This window comes from Phocoena sinus, chromosome 10, assembly GCF_008692025.1.
Source record: "Phocoena sinus isolate mPhoSin1 chromosome 10, mPhoSin1.pri, whole genome shotgun sequence".
NCBI lineage: Eukaryota > Metazoa > Chordata > Mammalia > Artiodactyla > Phocoenidae > Phocoena > Phocoena sinus.
Genome location: NC_045772.1, coordinates 88,368,461 through 88,388,705, shown reverse-complemented (window position 1 = coordinate 88,388,705; position 20,245 = coordinate 88,368,461). Strand labels below are relative to the sequence as shown.

Sequence of the window (20,245 nt, the reverse complement as noted above, 5' to 3'; positions counted from 1 at the left end):
CTTACCCCCCGGGCCTTCTTTCACCCGGGCCAACGGACCTTACATCCCGACATCTTTGATGGATTGGGGCGACGTTCTGTCTCTGGCTACTTCCTGCATGAGTGGGGACGTCGTTGGGGGTCGGGGACCCGGATTTAAGGAGAGCCAGTGGGGGGTTCTGTAGGAAGAAGGGTGTAAGGGCCGAGAAGCATCTGGTTTGTGGCTACTTGAGACTTCTTCCATGCGCCTGCGAAGGAACCTAAGAAAACAGGGAGCAAACATAAACAGGATACAAATAAGAAGTAGGGGGCCCAAGATTGGTGTTAGCCAGGTATAAAAGGTGGATTGCCAATCGGGAATTGGGGAGGTGGACTGTTGGTGTTTGCGTTGGAGTTCACGGATAATCTGGGTGCGGTCGGTTGTTAGACTTTTTGTGGTAGGGGTAAGGTGGAGGCCCAGGTAGGTTACAGAAGATACAGATAACTGAGCCTTGGCTGGGGAGACCCGATAACCGCGAGAGCCAAGGTAATTGAGGAGATCTGCGGTATGTTGTCTAGAGAGGTTAAGAGATGGGCTGCAAAGGAGGAGGTCATCTACATATTGGAGGTGTATGCTGGGGGTAAGGGAGCAGGAAGTGAGGTCCCGTGCCAGCGCCTGACCAAAGAGATGAGAGCTGTCGCGCAAGCCCTGGGGAAGAACTGTCCAGGTGAGCTGGCTGGAAGTATGAGTATCCGGATCCATCCAGGTAAAGGCAAAGAGGAAATAGGAGTCGGGATGTAGGGGGATAATGAAGAAGGCATCCTTGAGATCCAAAACCGTAAAGTGGGTTATGGATGGGGCAATATGGGAGAGCAAGGTGTATGGGTTCGGTACTACCGGGTGGAGAGGAATTATGGCCTCATTGATTATTCGGAGGTCCTGGACCAGGCGATAATCTCCAGAGGCTTTGCGGACAGGCAGGATGGGGGTGTTGCAGGTAGAGTCAGTGGGGATAAGAAGTCCCTGATTTAGGAGTCTGGTGATAATAGGTTGTAGGCCCCTAAGGTGAGTCTCGGAGATGGGAAATTGGGGCCTTGACGGAAACTTGGAGGGGTCCTTTAGGCGGATGAGAACAGGGGAATGGTGTGTTGCTATTATAGGCTTAGAAGTATCCCAAACTTGGGGATTGATTGGGTATGGTGTGGTTGAAAAAGGAGGGCAGGAGGGAGAGGGTTCTAGAGATAGACCGAGAAGAGGAAGCAGGAGCTGGGAGGAGGGGACTTTAGGGTCAAGTCTGACCAGCTGGAGGGAGGCTCCTAAGTAAAAGAGGATATCTCGGCCTAAGAGGGGAACCGGGCAGAATGGCATGATTAAAAAGGAATGAGTAAATGGCATCCCGTCAAGATTACATGGGAGTAAACCGGTTTGAAATGGGGAGAAGGATTTGCCGTCAATACCCATAACCGAGTTCTGGGAAGGAGAAACTGGCCCGGAATAGGTAGGCAGAACCGATTAGGTGGCCCCCGTGTCCACCAAAAATGAAATGGACTTACCCGCCACCTGTAGCGTTATTCTGGGCTCGGCGAGGGTGATGGGGTACTTCGAGTCTGGGCACCGTCAGTCGTCAGCCAATCCCAGCAGTTCGAGTGGCAATGGCGCAGGGTTGGCCTGCCCCCCGCCTGGAGACACTGAGGGAGGGCCAGTCGTAGGGCAGTCACTCTTCCAGTGGCCCGTTAGCCCGCAGCTGGGACAGGGCTTAGAAGGAGGTTGGGGATTGGGACATTGGCGAGCCCAGTGGCCTTCTTTTCCACATTTGAAGCAGGCCCCTGGCGGGGTTGCCTTCTGCAGACCCCGTGGATGCTGTGATCCATGGGAGATGGCTGGCCTTAGGGCGGCCACAAGAGCTTGGGTTTGGAGAGCCACCTTCTGGTGCATCCGAGCCTGTCGGCTGGATTCTGCCAAATCCTTACGGCCATTTTAGACTTTAAAGGCCATTTTTACCAGGTCTTGAATAGGGGTTTGAGGGCCGTCCTCTGCCCGTTTTAATTTTTTCCGAATGTCTGGGGCTGATTGGGTAATAAAATGGGTGGCTAGGACCGCTGCCCCTGCCGGTGTGTCGGGATCCAGCCGGGTGTAGAGAGTTAAGGCCTCTGTAAGGCGATTGAGAAAGATAGCTGGGTCCTTGGGTTATCTCTTTTAGTTTTTCAAAATTGACTACCTTATGGGCAGTAGCCTGCATGCCAGCTAGGAGGCATTGAATCATGAGATCACGTTTACGGCGACCATCTTGGCCGTCCTGATAAGTCCAGCCTGGGTCGGTGCCCGGTACAGCGGTTACGCCGACTGGCATAGGATTATCAGTAAGGTGGACATGATCTGCATGGTTTCGGGCAGCAGTTTGAATTCTTTCCCTTTCGTCTGGGGTTAAGGTAGAGGACAGAACCACGAAGATATCATGCCAGGTTAAATCATAAGCTTGAGAGAGATAGCGGAACTCCTTAATGTAGCGGGAAGAGTCAGCAGAGGAGGAACCCAATCGTTTTTCTATTTGAGAGAGATCTTGGAGGGAGAAGGGGACGTGGACTCGGACCAGTCCTTCTGCCCCTGCTACCTCCCTCAGTGGACAGAGGAGGTTAGGATCCTGAGAATCATGCGAACGTGTGTGTGCGCTAATTGGTGAGGGGAGGGATGTGGGCAAAGGAGCTGACGGCGGTGGCGGGGGAGCAGTGGGAGGAGCGGCTTCAGGGGAAGGGGGAACCGCTTCGGGGTAGGGTTGGGGAGGTGTAAAGGGGGGGCAGCAAGAGATTCGGGGGGGTCGGTTAAAGGAGAGGAGTTTTCGTCGGAGGGAGTTGGACATAGTAGTGTATACATGTCAGTCCCAGTCTCCCAGTTCATCCCACCTGTCCTTACCCCCCTTGGTGTCCATATGTTTGTTCTCTACATCAGTGTCTCTATTTCTGCGTTGCAAATAAGTTCATCTGTACCATTTTTGTAGATTCCACATATAAGCAATATTATACAGTATTTGTTTTTCTCTTTCAGACTTATTCATTGAGTTCTACCTTTTCTTAATTCCCTTCTATCTTCTCTAACCACTCTCTCATTTTCCTTCATTGCCATTCTTCCTCTGAAAATATTTGCTGGAGTTCCATGACCTACCCTCATCTCTTGATATATACACTCAGAAGTACCTTATGTATCTACAGATTTTCATTTATCACCTGTAGGTTGCATCTGAATTTATTCCTCAAGCCCTGGCTTCTCTCCCAAGCTTTAAACCTGTACTTCTATTAAAGAGCCCCTTTAGGATGCCTCCTACACACTTTTAAATCAGGCTTTCCTCCTCTGTTTGCCATCTCCTCGGAAGAAACTTTCTAATGACATCACCCTCTCCCTCACTCACAAGTCCAGTTAATCCCCAAGCTTTGTCAGTTCTACTTGTGCAGCCACCTGCCTCTTCAATCCATCTTCTCCTCTATGTCCCATTGCTACTTCTTTGTTTGAAGGCCTGGCAACTTTGGCTAATATAAGAGCCACACCTATCAGCCTCCTATCTTGTGTTTTTCAATTAAATCATTCAAATTTCTATCTAAGATGTCAAAAACTACTCATATTTATTATTCTCCTACCTTTTTTCAAATGTTCCTTATTGCCTACTGAATAATATCCAAAACCCCAAGTGTGGCATTCACAGCCTTTCAAATTTGACTCAGTAATTTTCCTGAGCTGTCTCTGGAGCAATATCATCCTTATATACTTCTTCAAAAAAATTTTTGTTTTGAGGTAATTGTAGATTCACAAGCAGTTGGAAGAAATAATATATAGAGAATTCAAATACCCTTCAACCACTTTCCTGCAATGGTAACACTTTGCCTGAGTACTGACAATATCACTACCAGGAAATTGACATTGATACGATCCACTGTCCATATTCCGATTTCTCCAGCTTTACATGTGTTCTTATGTATATGTGTGCATGTTTAGTTCTGTGCATTTATATCACACGTGTAGGTGTGGTCATCCCCACAGTCAAGGTACAGAACATTACATCACGGTGATTCCTGGTGCTACCCTATTATAGCCGCAGACACTCTTCTCCCTCTAACGCCCCATCCCCAAACCCTGGCAACTATTAATCTATTCTCTATAACTTTGTCATTTCAAATGTTATGTAAATGGAATCATACAGTTTGTTACATTTTCACTTACCATAGTTCCCTAGAGATCCATCCAGGTAGCTGCATGTATCAATAGTTTGTTCATTTTCACTGCTAAGTAGTAGTCATGGCATGGAGGTATGACAGTTTAACTGTTTACCAATTAAAGGACATCTGGGTTATTTCTGGCTTGGGGCTATTGCACACAAAGCTGGTGTGCGGGCTTCCCTGGTGGCGCAGTGGTTGGGAGTCCGCCTGCCGATGCAGGGGACACGGGTTCGTGCCCCGGTCCGGGAAGATCCCACAGCCGCGGAGCGACTGGGCCCGTGAGCCAGGGCCGCTGAGCCTGTGCGTCCGGAGCCTGTGCTCTGTGACGGGAGAGGCCACAGCAGTGAGAGGCCCACGTACCGCAAAAAAAAAAAAAAAAAGCTGCTGTGCACATTGATATATAGGTTTTTGTGTAAACATAAGTTGTAATTTCTCTAAGCAAATGCTCAAGATGTAATTACTAGGGTATATGGTAATGCTGTACATAGTTTTTCAAGAGACTGTCAAACTGCTTTTCTATACCATTTTACACTCCCACCAGCAATGTTTGTGCCAATTTCTCTACATCTTTGCCAGCATTTAGTGTTATCACTATATTTAATTTTAGTTCTTTTGAAAGGTATAGAGTGATAGCTCATTGTGGTTTTAATTTGCATTTATCTAGTAGCTAATGATGCTGAATTTTTTTCATGTGCTTTTTTACCATCTGCATACCCTCTTTCATGAAATGTCTCTTCATGCCTTTGTTCATTTTCTAATTAGATAGTTTGCATTTTTACTCATTCTTACTGTTGACTTTTGAGATTCTTTATATACAATGGATAATGATCCTCTGTCAGATGTGTGGTTTGCAAATATTTTCTCCCAGTCTGTAGTTTGACTTTTCCTCCTTTTCTCACGGTTTTTCACAGAGTAAAAATTTTCAATTTTGATGAAACCCAGTTTATCAATTTTTTTTTTCTTTTGTAGACTGCATATTTGGTGGCAAGTCTAAGAACTCTTCACCTAGCACTAAGTTCTAAAGATTTTCTCCTATATTTTTTCTAAATGTTTTATAGTTTTACATTTTACATCTAAGTCCGTTATTCATTTTTAGTTGATTTTTGAAAAAAGTGTGAGGTTTAGGTTGAGGTTCACTTTTTTTGCCTATGAATGCCAGTTATTTCAGCACCATTTATTGAAAAAGCAATTCTTCCTATGTTAAATGTCTTTTGCACCTTTGACAAAAATAATAAGGAACGTTTGTTTGCTCATGCCCTTCCATTGCCCCATACTTAGTCATATTCTCAAGTCACATCAGACAGCTTGTCATTCCCTGAATAATCCCTATGACCTCTGTGATAGAGCTCATGTAGCTGTTCACTCTCCTGCCCTTCTCTGCCAACTTTGAGGTTTACCTCAAATATGTACTCTGTGAACCAGTCTCTCTTCCCTGTCTCTTAGGCCACATTTACCATCTCTTATTTATTCCTACACAGACTTTTTTCTTCTAGTACATTGAAAACTTCTTGAGGACAAGGAAAATGTCTTAGCTTTCTTAGTATCTTTGAAACTTAGCTACTTCTAAAAAGATCTGTGGAATTAAATATTTGGGATAGTTTTATAAATGACACTTTATGTGTACATGTATAAAATGTATCAAACTAAAAAACTATCAAACATTTATACATATTCAAATAATAGATACTTTAGTAAGGAAATATATTTTGACATTTTATATTTGTCATGATGTCAACAACTAGAGGTATATACCTCCCAACTATATATCCCTAGTTTCCATACGTTGTGGGTATAAGACCCCCCCCTACATCAATATAAAGAAACTTCTCAGACTGCATGCTGTACTTCAGCATTTGTATCTAAGGAAACACATAATGATGAAAAGCCACTAACAATCCAGGAGTTTAAATAAATTTGTGTTTTATTTATCTCAAGCTATATGTACTATAAATGCACATGTGTGGAGATTATTTTATGATGCTTGCTGTGTCCATAAATTGTCTCACGGCTTGCAATAATTCTGAGTCCTCACACATTCATGGCCCATTGATTAGAAATCAATGCAATACTTTTTTCTCCATCAGCACATACTTGTAGCTTGGACACACAGTGCTTATACACTGAACACATTTAAAATTGTTTCAAAAACAATAGTTCAGGGCTTCCCTGGTGGCGCAGTGGTTGAGAGTCCACCTTCCGTTGCAGGGGACACGGGTTCGTGCCCCGGTCCAGGAAGATCCCACATGCCGCGCCACCAGGGAAGCCCGAACCATTATTTTTTTAATGATTCATTAGAAATACAGATTCTATTTTAAAACAGAATTATATTGTTATAGTCAATGTATGTTGTACATTGTATTCCTTTCTTTTTTTCTATTGAAGTATAGCCAGTTTACAATGTTCTGCGAATCTCTGCTGTACAGCAAAGTGACTCAGTTATACACATGTAGACATTCTTTTTTTCATATTCTTTTCCATTATGGTTTATCACATGATATTGAATATAGTTCCCTGTACTATACAGTAGGACCTTATTGTTTATCCATTCTATATATAATAGTTTACATTGTATTCCTTTCTTAGATATTATCCTACTTAATTAAATTACCCTAAACAGTGTTTTTCTACTTGATGTGACAGTTTCAGACCTACAAATTCAATGTTTGTCAGAAGGCAATGAAGACTTGACACATGCCTATGGGTAAAAAGTATTATAAAGTGAAATTAAAAGAGCTGTGCATTTTTGGTTCTGTTTATATTAAGGCAGAATACATATTAGATCATTTGGTGAAAAGACTCAAAGAATATAATCATCTGTGTACTTCTCTAGCATTACCCACTAATTATTCATTGCATTGGAAGAAAAAAGCACTTATTTTTTTTAAACATTATGGATGCAGTAAAGCAATTAGAACAGATATATATATACCTTCTATAATGTACAATGATTACATGTTTATAAAACCTCAGTCACTTTCAGGAAAATAGCTTCTGCATAATGAAGCACAGGGAAAAAAATCCATAAAGCAATATAAGCTTAGGAGTTCAAATGTTTGTATTTTAACCAGGAAGGCAATTAATTCCTGTCATTTATTAAAGAATTTCAGCTTGTTAAATACCTGGGAGACTCAATATTGTGTACAACTGTTATCTCCAGTCAGGGAAGGCAAAATACCAAGAAACAGCTGTTCTTTTTTTGTGTATTTGATGGATCTTTTTCAGCTGTAATTCATTAGTGTTTACTATGTATCAGGCTTTGTAATAAGGCTTATATTCATTATCTCATTTATTCCTTCTCACAATGCCAGAAGGTAAATATTATCACCATATTCGAATGAGAAAACACATTCAGATGGCCCCCAACTTAGGATGGCTCAACCTCAAACTTTTTTTACTTTACGATGGTGCAAAAGAGATATACATTCAGTAGAAACCATACTACAAGTTTTGAATTTTGCTCTTTTCCCAGGTAGGATACTCTTTCCTGATGCTGAGCCACAGCTCCCAGTCAGCCACGCAATCACGAGAGTAAACAGCCAATACGCTTACAACCACTTGGTACCCAGACAACCATTCTGTTTTTCACTTTCAGTACAGTATTCAATAAATTACATGAGACATTCTGAGCACGTTTAAGGTAGTTAGGCTAAGCTATGATGTTTGGTGGGTTAGGTATATTAAATGCATTTTTGGCTACAGTATTTTCAATTTACCATAGGTTTATCAGGATGTAACCCCATTGTAAATGGAGGAAGAACTGGAGTCGACAACAGATTTATATAAATATGAATCATTGATACTGATATGTTTCTTAGAAAGTTACATCTTTAGCACTAATTTATATGATTCACAGAGTTCTTAAACCAGACTTTTCCAAAGGCCTAATGCTTAGAATTATTCCATTTTTCTTCACACACACTAACACTTTGAGGGCCCTTTCGTCTACTTTCTCTGTAAAATAGGAGATAAGTTCATCTGCTGAACGTGTTGTGGGGAGGAAAATGGAGGATAATTTAGACAGTTCAAAATAACCACTGTAGAGAAAAGGAAAGGAGCTTACTCTGAAGTCCTGGGAAGATAAGCGTTCAGGAGACAAGAGTGGTTCACGGAGTCCACGTTGAGCATCCCTTTGCGATGAAAGATGAATTACATTGGTAGGCTTTTGAAATTTTTAAGGCAGCCCTTAAAATCCTTTACTATCCAGGGGAACTCAATAAATTAAATGGAATAATTTGAATAAGCTTTCCTAGAAATTTAAAAGGTAATCTCCTGTCTGGAATGGGAGTAGCATTCTGGAAGAGTCGGTAGCCAGGAGATGTCACAGGAAGCAGGGTAGACTGGATTAGCATATTATATTGTATCTCATTCCCTTGATTGAATTATTATTTACTTTATAAGTAAATCATTGTTCTGAGCAGCTAACAGATTGATATTGCATGGAATTTCACTGATAAATTGATGGGTTCGTAAATGGTAGGCAAATGCAGTACGATGGGCTAGAAATTGCATCCATACACACTGAGCAGGCCTCACAGTGGATTCCAAGGCCTTTCAATTTGTTTCCTCTGATTCTTTTTTGCATATATAGAGAACGCTTCTGTCTATCTTGTAGTTTAGCTGTAAAAAGCAAGCATGTTTGTTTCATCATATGAAACTCCTCCAAATGTGTTATAAGGAGTTTCCTTGGCAACCATGTTGGATCTATACACAGCTCTCCCCTCCTTTGATGTATAACTAATTTCTTGATAGTACTACACTTTTAAAGCTTCTTTACCACTGCAGGCACCCAGTGGTAATGCCTGTGACTTATTTCTTGGATATTATAAAACACAGCTGAACACCTCTCTTTTTTAAAAATAGTTACATGACTAGTAAGTGAAAAAGAGAAAAATACAAAACTATACACACAACATAATTACAGCTCAGATTCTTAAAAAGTAATTATATATAGAAAACAAAAAACACATCAAAATGATTATCTCCTAATGGTAGAAATAGAAATTTTTCCTTTCTTTTTTCTTTTTTTGTTTCATCCCCATATTTTATTTAATGAGCATATATTTTCATAACTAAAAATTAAACAATTTTAAATAAAGTAACCATAGAGCGACTGCTTCACATGTAGAAGGAAATACTGTACTACATTAAATTAACACACGGACATCATGGAGATTGGTCTGCTTTCCTCATTAGCCTTCAACAAAGACAGACAGTGTTCAAGGTCCCATGTTGCACAATAAATCCAAGGACAGTTGAAAGGTGACAGGTATTTAAATTTATTCCTAGAGAATGATTTACAGTCTTATTAAATTTGGGATAGACAATTTTTAATGGAATCAGAGTAAATTCTAAGCTTCTTAGAGAAATATTCTGTTGTTAAACTCCTTTATGTTAGCAGAACCTTTCGCTCTTCAGAATTAGAGTTAGAAATGAAAGATTCTAACATTAACCTATCCATTCCAAGGTACAAGATATCAGTGTGCAAATATTTTTGTTAAAAGCAGTATTTTTTAAAAGATGCATTTAAGCGTATCTGACTTTTATTCTCTCCCTTTTTAGGTAGTATATGATGAAGTCACAGAGCTCCAAGGACATGTCTTAATGCTTATTGTAAAGAGCAAAACCACCTTTGTAGGAGCAATTAACATCCAACTCTGTAGTGTCCCACTCAAGGAAGAAAAATGGTATCCACTAGGAAACAGTATAATTTAAGCATTGCTATGAACATATGCATTCATTACTCGTATTTCTTTCACTTTGGGGCCTCTCTATCACAAGATCAGGACATTTTTGTTATCAAAGATAGCATGGTGGGGACTTCCCTGGTGGCGCAGTGGTTAAGAATCCACCTGCCAATGCAGGGGACACGGGTTTGATCCGTGGTCCGGGAAGTTCCCACAGGCCGCGGAGCAACTAAACCCACGCGCCACAGTTACTGAAGCCTGCGCGTCTGGAGCCTGTGCTCCGCAAAGAGAAGCCACCGCAATGAGAAACCCACACACCGCGACGAAGAGTAGCCCCCGCTTGCAGCAACTAGAGAAGGCCCTCTCGCAGCAACGAAGACCCAGCGCAGCCAAAAATAAATAAATTAAAAAAAAAAAGAAGTAGCATGATGGTGTACTAAGGACACGAAGAAAATAAATCAGAATCAGTCTTTTATAGTTATTCTCTACCTGTGTTTCACTGTTTTCTTAGAACCTTTTTTCCAATTGATTGTGTAAAATTCAATGTATAAAATAAAAAAAGGACATTTAATGGGTCTTTCAAATCAAACATGCGTTCACGTTTTATGTGCCTACAGTTAAAAGCAATACTTTAAATGTATTTTCCAAAAAAAGACAAGCGATAAATAAATCTTATCAATTACTTCAAGACCTAAGTATATCTGTTAACAAATTTTTAAAATTTGAATTAAATATACATACCTACATATCCACTTATAATCTTATTTATTGAGGGGATTAGTAAGCTCTAGAAGAATGCTGTATTAATTTCTGTCAGACATACAATTTCAGGCATACAAACATAAATGCCTGAAATTCTTAAATCCAATTTTTGGAAGAAACTTTGTAGTTTTTCACCCTCTTCAGCACCAATCAATTCATCATCACTGGATTTCACCCAAACAGAGGCATTATCACATTTTAAACTTCATTATCGCTAATTCAAAGATCTCAAACTCTGCAACTCTCCCCTCTGATCAAAACCTATTCTCTGCACAACAAAAAGTTTTCTTACTTCTGAACCTACTTTCATATTCATCATGACCAGAGTAAACAATCCTGCAGATTTCCACCTGCAAAGTAGGTATAACTCAAGGCACTATGCCACATTCTTTAAGAGAATCAAATTGTTTTTTAAAAATTTCTTCCAATTAAATTACTAAAACCCTTGCTTTACTCAGTGTTTTCCTGTGTGTCGATAAAAAAGTAATTTAACTCTTTTTATATGGTCATCTGCATAACCATGTAAACATATAAAAGACTGTACACTTACTCATTGAAAATATTTGAGTGCCTGGTATGGGTTGATGTAGTCTCGTTTCAAACACATGATCATGTGAGTCAAGTAAGCCATAATGCTCTGGGCAATGGTTCTATGTTTCAGGTCCACTCACTCTCCCTCTTCTAACAGATAGTGATTCCACACCCTTCTTTCTGCTGAAACCTCATCACCCTCTACTGTAATCCTCACTCTCAGCTGATGACTTTGTTTCCTACTTCACTTGGAAATTGGAATCAGTCAAAAGAAAACCTCTACATATTCCACTAGCACATCTACCTGCCCAGCAGATTCTATGTTCCTCCTTCCTACTTATTATCGTGGAAAAATGACCAAGCTTCTACCCAAAACCAATCTCTCAACTTGTACATTTGATCCCAGCCCCTCTCACCTACTCACAAACATTACTGAAACCCTCCTCTATTCAAAAGCATCATTTCTTTATTCTCTACTGGATAATTCACTTTGGCATACAATCATGATGTTACATGGTTACATGATGGTACAACCATCATAAAAAACTTCTTGGCACCTCCATCTCCCTTCCAAATACTCATCCAATTGGCCTGATCTTCTTTATAGCAAAACTCTTCAAAATTGTTGTCTCTAATCTCTGCCTCCAGTTTCTCTCCTCTCATTTTCTCTCAGACCATTCCAAGGAGGTGTTTGTCCCAAACACTTCAACAAAACTGCTTTTGTCAAGGTCCCTTCTGACCTCCACATAGCTAAATCCAAAGGTCAATTTCCAGCCCTGATCTGGGCTTACCTATCAGCAGTATTTGACACAATCAATAACTCTCTTTCTCAACACTCTTCATTTGGCTTCCAGAACACAACACCCTTTTGTGCTTTCCTTCTATATAACATCAGTCCCTCCCTCTCAGTCTTCTGTGAAGGAGGATCCCCTTTTCCACAGTCTCCAGTGTTGGAGTGTCCAGGACTTACTCCTTGGTCCTCTTCTCCATCAGCTTTCACTCCTTAGTGACCTCATCTATTTTGATGGCTTTAAATATCATCTGTATGCTGAGTATTCCCAGTTTCCCAGTTTTATAACTTCAGCCCAAGGAGTGGCCAAAATAGTGAAGTAGGTAGACTCTGAACTCAACTCCTCTCACAGGCACACCAAAATTATAACCACATACAGAGCAACTATTAATGAGAACAATCTGAAGACTCGCAGAAAATATCTACAACTAGAGATATAAAGAAGGAATCACAATGAGATGAATAGGAGGAATGGACACACAGTATAGTCAACACCCACACCCATGGGTAGGTGACCCACAAGTGGGAGGATAATCACAGTTGTAGACATTCCCTCCAAAGATCAAAGAGTCTGAGCCCCACATCAAGCTCCCCAGACCAGGGGCCCTGCACTGGGAAGATGAGTCCCCCAAAACATCTGACTTTGAAGGCCAGCAGGACTTGTATTCAGGAGAATTGGAGGGCTGTAGGAAACACTTTGCTCTTAAAGGGCCCACACAAACTCTCACATGCCCTGAGACCTAGAGCTGAAGCAGTGATTTGAAAGGATCCCAGGTCAGACCTACCAGTTGATCTTGGAGAGCCTCCTGGAAAGGCAAGCTATAACTGGAACTCATCCTGGGGACATAGATGCTGGTGGCAGCCTTTGAGAGTTTGTACTATCACAAGGACACTGGTGCTGGCAAGAGCCATTTTGGAATACTTGCCTCCAGCTTATTAGCACCAGGACCTGGGCCCACCCACCAGCAGCTGGCAGCCACTGCACTAGGCAGAGCTGGCACCAACCAGGCTGGGGGCCAGTCATGCCCACAAAAACTCTCACAGTAGGTGGCCCCACAACAACAGAAGGGCCTTAGCCCTCACAGGGGGCACTCCTAGAGTATATAGCTCTGGTGACAGAGGGGAGTGTGCTTCTGGACCCAATAGGATGTCTCCTACATAAGGCCACTTTTCCAAGACCAGGAAATATATCTGACTTACCGAATCTGTAGAAATAAAACAGAGAGTCAGACAAAGTGAGGTGGCAGAGGAATATTTTTGAAATGAGGGAACAAGATAAAACCTTAGAAGAAGAGCCAAGTGAAGTAGAGATAAGCAATCAACCCAATAAAGAGTTCAAGGTAATGATTATAAACAACTCAAGTGAAGAATGGATGAACACAGTAAGAATTTCAACAAAGAGTTAGAAAATGTAAAAAACTAAACAGAACTGAAGAATACAATAATTGAAACAAAAAATACACTAGGAGGAATCAACAGTAGATTACATGATACAGAGGCACGAATCAATGAACTGGAAGACAGAGTAGTGGAACTCAATCAATGTGGTACACCACATTAACAAACTGAGGAATAAAAATATATGATCATCTCAGTAGATGTGGAAAAAGCTTTTGACACAATTCAACATCCATTTATGATAAAAAACGTTCAACAAAGTGGGTATAGAGGAAACATACCTCAACATAATAAAGACCGTATATGACAAGCCCACAGCCAACATTACAGTAAAAGCCGAAAGCATTTTTTCTAAGATCAGGAACAAGACAAGGATGCCCATTCTCACCATTTTATTCAACATAATATTGGAAGTCCTAGCCACAACTAATTAGAAAAGACAAAGAAATAAAAGGAATCCAAATTGGAAAGAAAGAAGTAAAACTGTGACGGTTTGCAGTTAAGATGATACTGTATATTGAAAATCCTAAAGATACCATCAAAAAACTATTAGATGGATTCTCTAAAGTTGCAGGATACAAAATTAACAGAGATCTGTTGCATTTCTATACACTAACAATGAACTATCAGAAAGAGAAATTAAGAAGACAATCCCATTTACAATTGCATCAAAATAATAAAATACCAAGGAATAAATCTTACCAAGGATGTAAAAGACCTGTACTCAGAAAACAATATGATATTGATGAAAGAAAGTGAAGATGACACAAACAAATGGAAAAATATACTGTGCTCATGGATTGGAAGATTTAATATTGTTAAAATAACCATATTACCCAAAGCAATCTACAGATTCAATGCAATTCCTATCAAAATACCAATGGCATTTTTCACAGAAGTAGAATAAATAATTTGAAAACTTGTTTGGAAACATAAAAGACCTTGAGTAGCCAAAATAATCTTGAGAAAAAAGAACAAAGCTGGAGGTATCGTGCTCTACAAAGCTACAGTAATCAAAATAGTATGGTAGTAGTGACTCAAAAAAACAAACAAAAAAACCCCCCACATCAATCAATGGAACAGAATAGAGAGCCCTGAAATGAACCCACACTTGTACGGGCAATTAGTCTACAATGAAGGAGGCAAGAACATACAATGGGGAAAAGACAGCCTCTTCAATAAGTGGTGTTGGGAAAACTGGATAGCCACATGCAAAAGAATAAAGCTGGACTACTTTCTCATACCATGTACAAGGATAAACTCAAAATTAAAGACTTAGTGTAAGACCTAAAACCATAAATATCCTAGAAGAAAACATAGGTGGTATGCTCTTTGACATTGGTCTTAGGCTTATTGTTTTGAATCTGTCTCCTGAGGCAAGGGAAACAAAAGCAAAAGTAAACAAACGGGACTACATCAAATTAAAAAGTTTTTCACAGTGAAGGAACTATCAACAGAACAAAAAGGCCACCTACTGAATGGGAGAAGATATTTGCAAATGATATGTCTGATAAGGGGTTAAAATCCAAGATATACAAAGAACACATACAATTCAACATCAAAAAAACAAAAAACCCATTTAAAAAATGGTCAGAAGAACTTTTTTAAAGACGTTTTCCCCAAGAAGACAGATAGGCAAAAGACACATGAAAAGATGCTCAACATCACTAATCATCAGGGAAATTCAAAGTAAAACCACAAAGGGGTATCACCTCGCACGTGTCAGAATAGTTACTATCAAAAAGACAACGAATAATAAGTGTGGGCAAGGATGTGGAAAAAGGGAACCTTCGTAGACTGTTGGTGGGAATGTAAATTGGTGCAGTCACTATGGAAAACAGTATGGAGGTTCCTCAAAAAATTAAAAATAGAACTACACAGTCCATCGATTCCACTTCTGGGTATTTTCTAGAGAAAACAAAAACACTAATTAGAAAAGATATATGCACCCCATGTTTATTTCAGCATTATTTACAATAATCAAGATACGGAAATAACCTAGGTGCCCAATCAGAGAATGAATAAAGAAGATGTGGTGTATACCTACAACGGAATATGACTCAGTCTAAAAAAATAACGAAATCTTGCCATTTGCAACAACATGGATGGACCTGGAGGGTATTATACTAAGTGAAATAAGTCAGACAGAGAAAGACAAATACCATACCGTGTGATTTTCACTTACATGTGGAATCTAACAAAGAAAATGAACAAACAAACGTAACAAAACAGAACACACTCATAAAAACAGAGCAAATAGGCAGTTACCAGAGGGGAGGAAGTTGTGAGAAGAATGAGAGAGGTGAGGGAGATTAAAAGGTACAAACTTCCAGTCACAAAACAGATGAGTCACGGGTATGAAACGTACAGCACGAGGAATATAGTCAATTATAATACCTCTGTATAGTGACAGATGATAACTAAACATATCATGGTGATCATTTTGTAATGTACAGAAATATCGATCGAATCACTATGTTGTGCACCTGGAACTAACGTAGAGATCTAGGTCAATTACACCTCAATTTGAAAAAAGTATGTAGACACTAAAAGGAAATACATCAAAATGTTAACAATGGTTATCTCTGTGGGTTGGGGATTACGGGTGATTGTTAATTTTCATACTTCTATGTACTTCTAGTTGTCTACAATGAACATGTTTTGCTTGTAAAATTAGAAAGAAAACAATACCATTAAAATAAATATCATTTAAAAATAATAACTCCAGCCCAGAACCCCTCCCAAATTCTAGAGTTCCATATCCAACTACCTACACAGCATTCCCCTCGAATATCTATTATCTCAAACTCAGCATGTTTAAAACTAGACTCCTGATCAGTTTTAAATAGCAAAAAACTTGAAGTCATTCTTGATACCCACTTCCTTGCTCTTTCTCTGAGTATAATTCAGCCCATAAGAAACTCCTGTAGCTCTGCCTTCAAAACTTTTACCAAATCCAACCACTTACCACTCTCCATCTGCTTCCTCTCTGGTTCAAGGTACTCCTATTAAATTTGTCCCAAATTACTACAATTGCCTTCTCCTTGTTTCTGTTTACCCTGCCCCCCATACTGTCTATTCTCAACACAGAAATTGGAGTGATCTTGTCTCTCTTCTGCTCAAAACGCTGCAGGGGCTTCTACTCTCAAAGTAAAAGTGCAAACCTTTAAAATAACCTAAAAAGCCCGATATGATCTGGCCTCCCATCAGCCATCTCTCTGATTTTAACTCCCATTATATCCTCCTATACTCAAAACACTCAAGAAACAGTGGTCTCCTTTCCATTCCATGAACATTCATTCCAGGCATGCTTCTTCCCTGAAATATTTATCAGACAGCTCCTTCTTTCCAAAATGTGCTTTTGTCCCATACATCCACTTGCCTATTCTCTCACCTCTTTCACGTCTTGGTCAAATGTTTCCATCTCTGACAGGCCTGCCTGGACCACTCTGTGTCATACTGTAGCCTGCCCTGTCCCCAGACACATGCCAGATCCTTCCCACTCTGCTCTACTTTTTTTTCTTATATACTTATCACCTTTGAACATTCTATATGGTTTACTGATTTCTTTTGCTTATTATTTATGTTTAGTATTCTTTCACTAAAACACAAGGCTCTAAAGAAGTTTTGTTCACTGACAGTACAGCATTGGATCCAGGCAAGAGGAGTCCTTGCCCCGGTGCCCTCTCCTTGGAGAATCCTACTTCCTCCAGCTGTGACTCAGCCACACCCAAAAGCCTCATTCTAGACCACATTCTAGGTACACATGACCCCTGAATTCCCTGCCTGAACAGCGTTTGCAGGCCTTCTAAGGGTTCGCTGACCTGAAGTCAGACACCACCACCGGGAAGAACAATGCCTAGGCTCCAGTGGTGGCCGAGGGCAGGCTGCTTGCAGTGTATACGCATGCAGCTCAAATGTGTCAGCTGGCATGTCCACAAGCGTGCAGGAGGCCACTGACAGTGCAGGAAGGGCCCAGGGGTGGGAAGAAAAAGCAGGGCATATAGAGCGCTCCAGGAGAGGAGACAGCTCTCTTTAGGTCACCATAATCCAACGTGGATCTCCAAGACATCCAAGAATTCTCAATTAAAAGCTGTCCTTCGAGGTGTTTATGAAGGAGAACAAATCATATTGTATTTAATGGCTTCTTAGCTTTATTTATAGCTTTTAAATTTAGGCAGATGGTATGTAGGTGTTATGGACTGAACTGTGTCCTCCAAATTTATAAGTCCTAACCACCTGTAACCTCAAAATGTGACTTTATTTGGAAATAGGGTCACTGTAGATGTAGTTAGTTAAGATGAGGTCATACTAGAGTGGGCTCCTAATCCAATATGACTGGTGTCCTTATGAAAGGAGGAAATTTGGACACAGACCCGAACCTAGAGGGAACACCATATGAAAACATGACATAGAGATTGAAGTGATACATCTATAAGCCAAGGAACACCAGCAAACTACCCAAAGCTAGGAGAGATGAATGGAACAGATTGTCAGAAGGAACTAACCCCTTAATTTCAGACTTTTAGTCTCCAGAACTGTGAGACAAAAAAATTTCTGTTGTTTAAGTCACCCAGTTTGTGGTACTTTGTTTCGGTAGCCCTACCAAACTAATTTAACACTGAATCTTCATTTGTTTTGTTGTTCCAGCCCTGACAAATATCTGGTATGTAGTAGATGCTCAATAAGCCTTTATAAATTAATACCTGAACAAATGATTGAATGACACACCGGTGAACAAGAAAAACAAGGCTCCTAGTCTTAACTCTCGTTCATATCATGTTTTACAGCTCTTTTAGCCTTTTTATATCTATACTTTAGTTGCTTTTTATAAGAAGTCTAATAAGATGGGGAAAGGGGAGATTATTACAGTTTTACAGAGTAGTAACATTCAAATGTCTCCTAGCAGCATAAACTTTCCACTCAGATGAGTTCTTGAATGGAATGTATACACACACATCCGGGGAGGAGGGGAGATTTTTAAGTTAAGCAGATGTGAGAGACTGGAAGCATTGGACAGTTGGTCACCCCGTCAATCCCCGCCCCTCCATTCTCATCTTCAAAATCCCTGAGAAACTTCCACAGAAAATTAAGACATCTCAAAAAGCACAGGCTAAAAGAAACTGAGGATCACAGATATGATGTGGCTACTGCTATCAAACAAGGGGTTGTGGTGACAGACTCATTTCTAGCAAATACGGTTGAAGGTCAGGACTTGATTCCCAGAGGAAATGGATTATTGAAGAGCTACCACTATTGACACATTATCAAGGCCCAAAGTGAAGATTTAATAGCACATGGGAGAAATTCTAGTGATTAAAGCAATTGCCCAGCCACTTTAACTCTCATATTGTAACACGTGTCACAAAAAAGATATATTTTATTTCTTAGCATAGGATCCTGTATGCTGTCAATATATTTTAGATAAACCAATTAAACCTAACTAATGCTTCTTCTTCTAAAAAAATGTTGGGGCAAGCACAGCATTAACACAGAAGTTTCAGCAGACCAAGAGACACTGCTTAGACCTTAGGCTTTGGTAAGAACGGGCCAGGTGGATTTAACCCTGGTTATAATGACTTAGATTGCACCAACTGACTGTTTTTTATCACTTAAAGGGATGTAACATTAAACCTTAGGCATTAATGAGTACAGACCTCGTAAGGTTTAGTCCTTAGAACAAATTAGACTATAAGAAAAAGATAACCCTTTTAAAATTTTCTTAAATAAGCTTTTTAAGCATTAGGTGATAAAAAAAAATCGGCTGCTTTTTTTAATGGATTTCTCAGCTACATCTCAAAACAACTAGGCCAGAAATCTGGAACAGTGGCTGAATTCAAAGTGTGCTACAAGCTGTAGTAAAGTTAAAGCTTAAACTTCTTAACTCCAGAGACACGGATGCTTGCCTGCTATCAACTTTCTCAAACTGTGTGCATGTGTGTGCGTGTGTGTGTGTGTGTGTGTTATTTTGAAGTGACCTTAGGGTTAACAGCAGTGGAGGAAACCAGACCAAACTTGAATTCGTGTGTCATGTCCACAGCCTTCAGTTACAGAAACAACACAGTCTCAAGGAGGCTCTGCATTTGAAAATTAAAGAAACTAATTATTAGGGTTTGGAGGTTTGAACCATACCCTCACTCATAGAAGGGATGTGGATTTTATTAATATTTAAATCAAAAAGAATGGGGATTCTTTTTATAAAGAGAATATGCCCTCTTCCTAGGCTGAGGTCAAAATATAACTGACTGAGATTATTAAATGCCCCAAAACTGGGAAAGTAATTTAAAGGTCTGTGCCCATCAGCCTCTGGCTCTGAAATTCTGATTTACCCCAGGAATCAAGAAGGAACTGGAATTTCTTACCATCAGAACAAAAGTAGTAGAAGAAGGAAAATAAAATTAAAGACGTCAAACAGAGTAGTAATGAGAATGATATTTCCTTGAAAGAAATGTTGGGATCTTACAACATAAGCTGGGCAGATATGAAGGGGAAATGAGATGTTAAGAGCCAGGAGAAAGAACTACAAAGTTAAAAAGGTGATGGACTTAAATCCAGTTTCTCTTGAAAAAGGTAACAGAAAAGGGCAATGCATTTCAGTTGTTACTAGTTCAGAAGGGAGGACGGGTACCTAAAAAAATCAATCAGATAAAAAGAGTAAAGGCCTTGGAGAGCAGATATAATGACATCCTGGAGAGAACTAAAATTAGAAAAAATTTAAAAGATCCCTCATAAAGCAGCAACGTTTTGTAAGAACTGGGAAACCATCCCTTAAAAACTGAGACAGAGTGATTAAGAAAATCTGGTCATATTTGAGAGGGAAACCCAGGAAAACAGGTGAAAAAGACTCCAAAAATTATTATGTAACTTTCAAAGGAACAGAAGTATGGCCAAGGGGGTCCAGGGAAACATATTTCGAA

At 40.0% G+C, this 20,245-nt stretch overlaps 1 protein-coding gene across 2 annotated transcripts in view; it reads left to right on the top strand.

The window, feature by feature from the left end:
- Positions 1-10,081, top strand: part of PIK3C2G (phosphatidylinositol-4-phosphate 3-kinase catalytic subunit type 2 gamma) — a 353,016-nt gene extending 342,935 nt beyond the window's left edge. For both annotated transcript variants that reach the window (XM_032647260.1, XM_032647259.1), the window contains one exon: positions 9,723-10,081. In XM_032647260.1, the coding sequence (XP_032503151.1) occupies positions 9,723-9,875 (153 nt within the window). In that variant the 3' untranslated portion in view covers positions 9,876-10,081. The remainder of the gene's footprint in view (positions 1-9,722) is intronic.
- Positions 10,082-20,245: the final 10,164 nt, after the last annotated feature.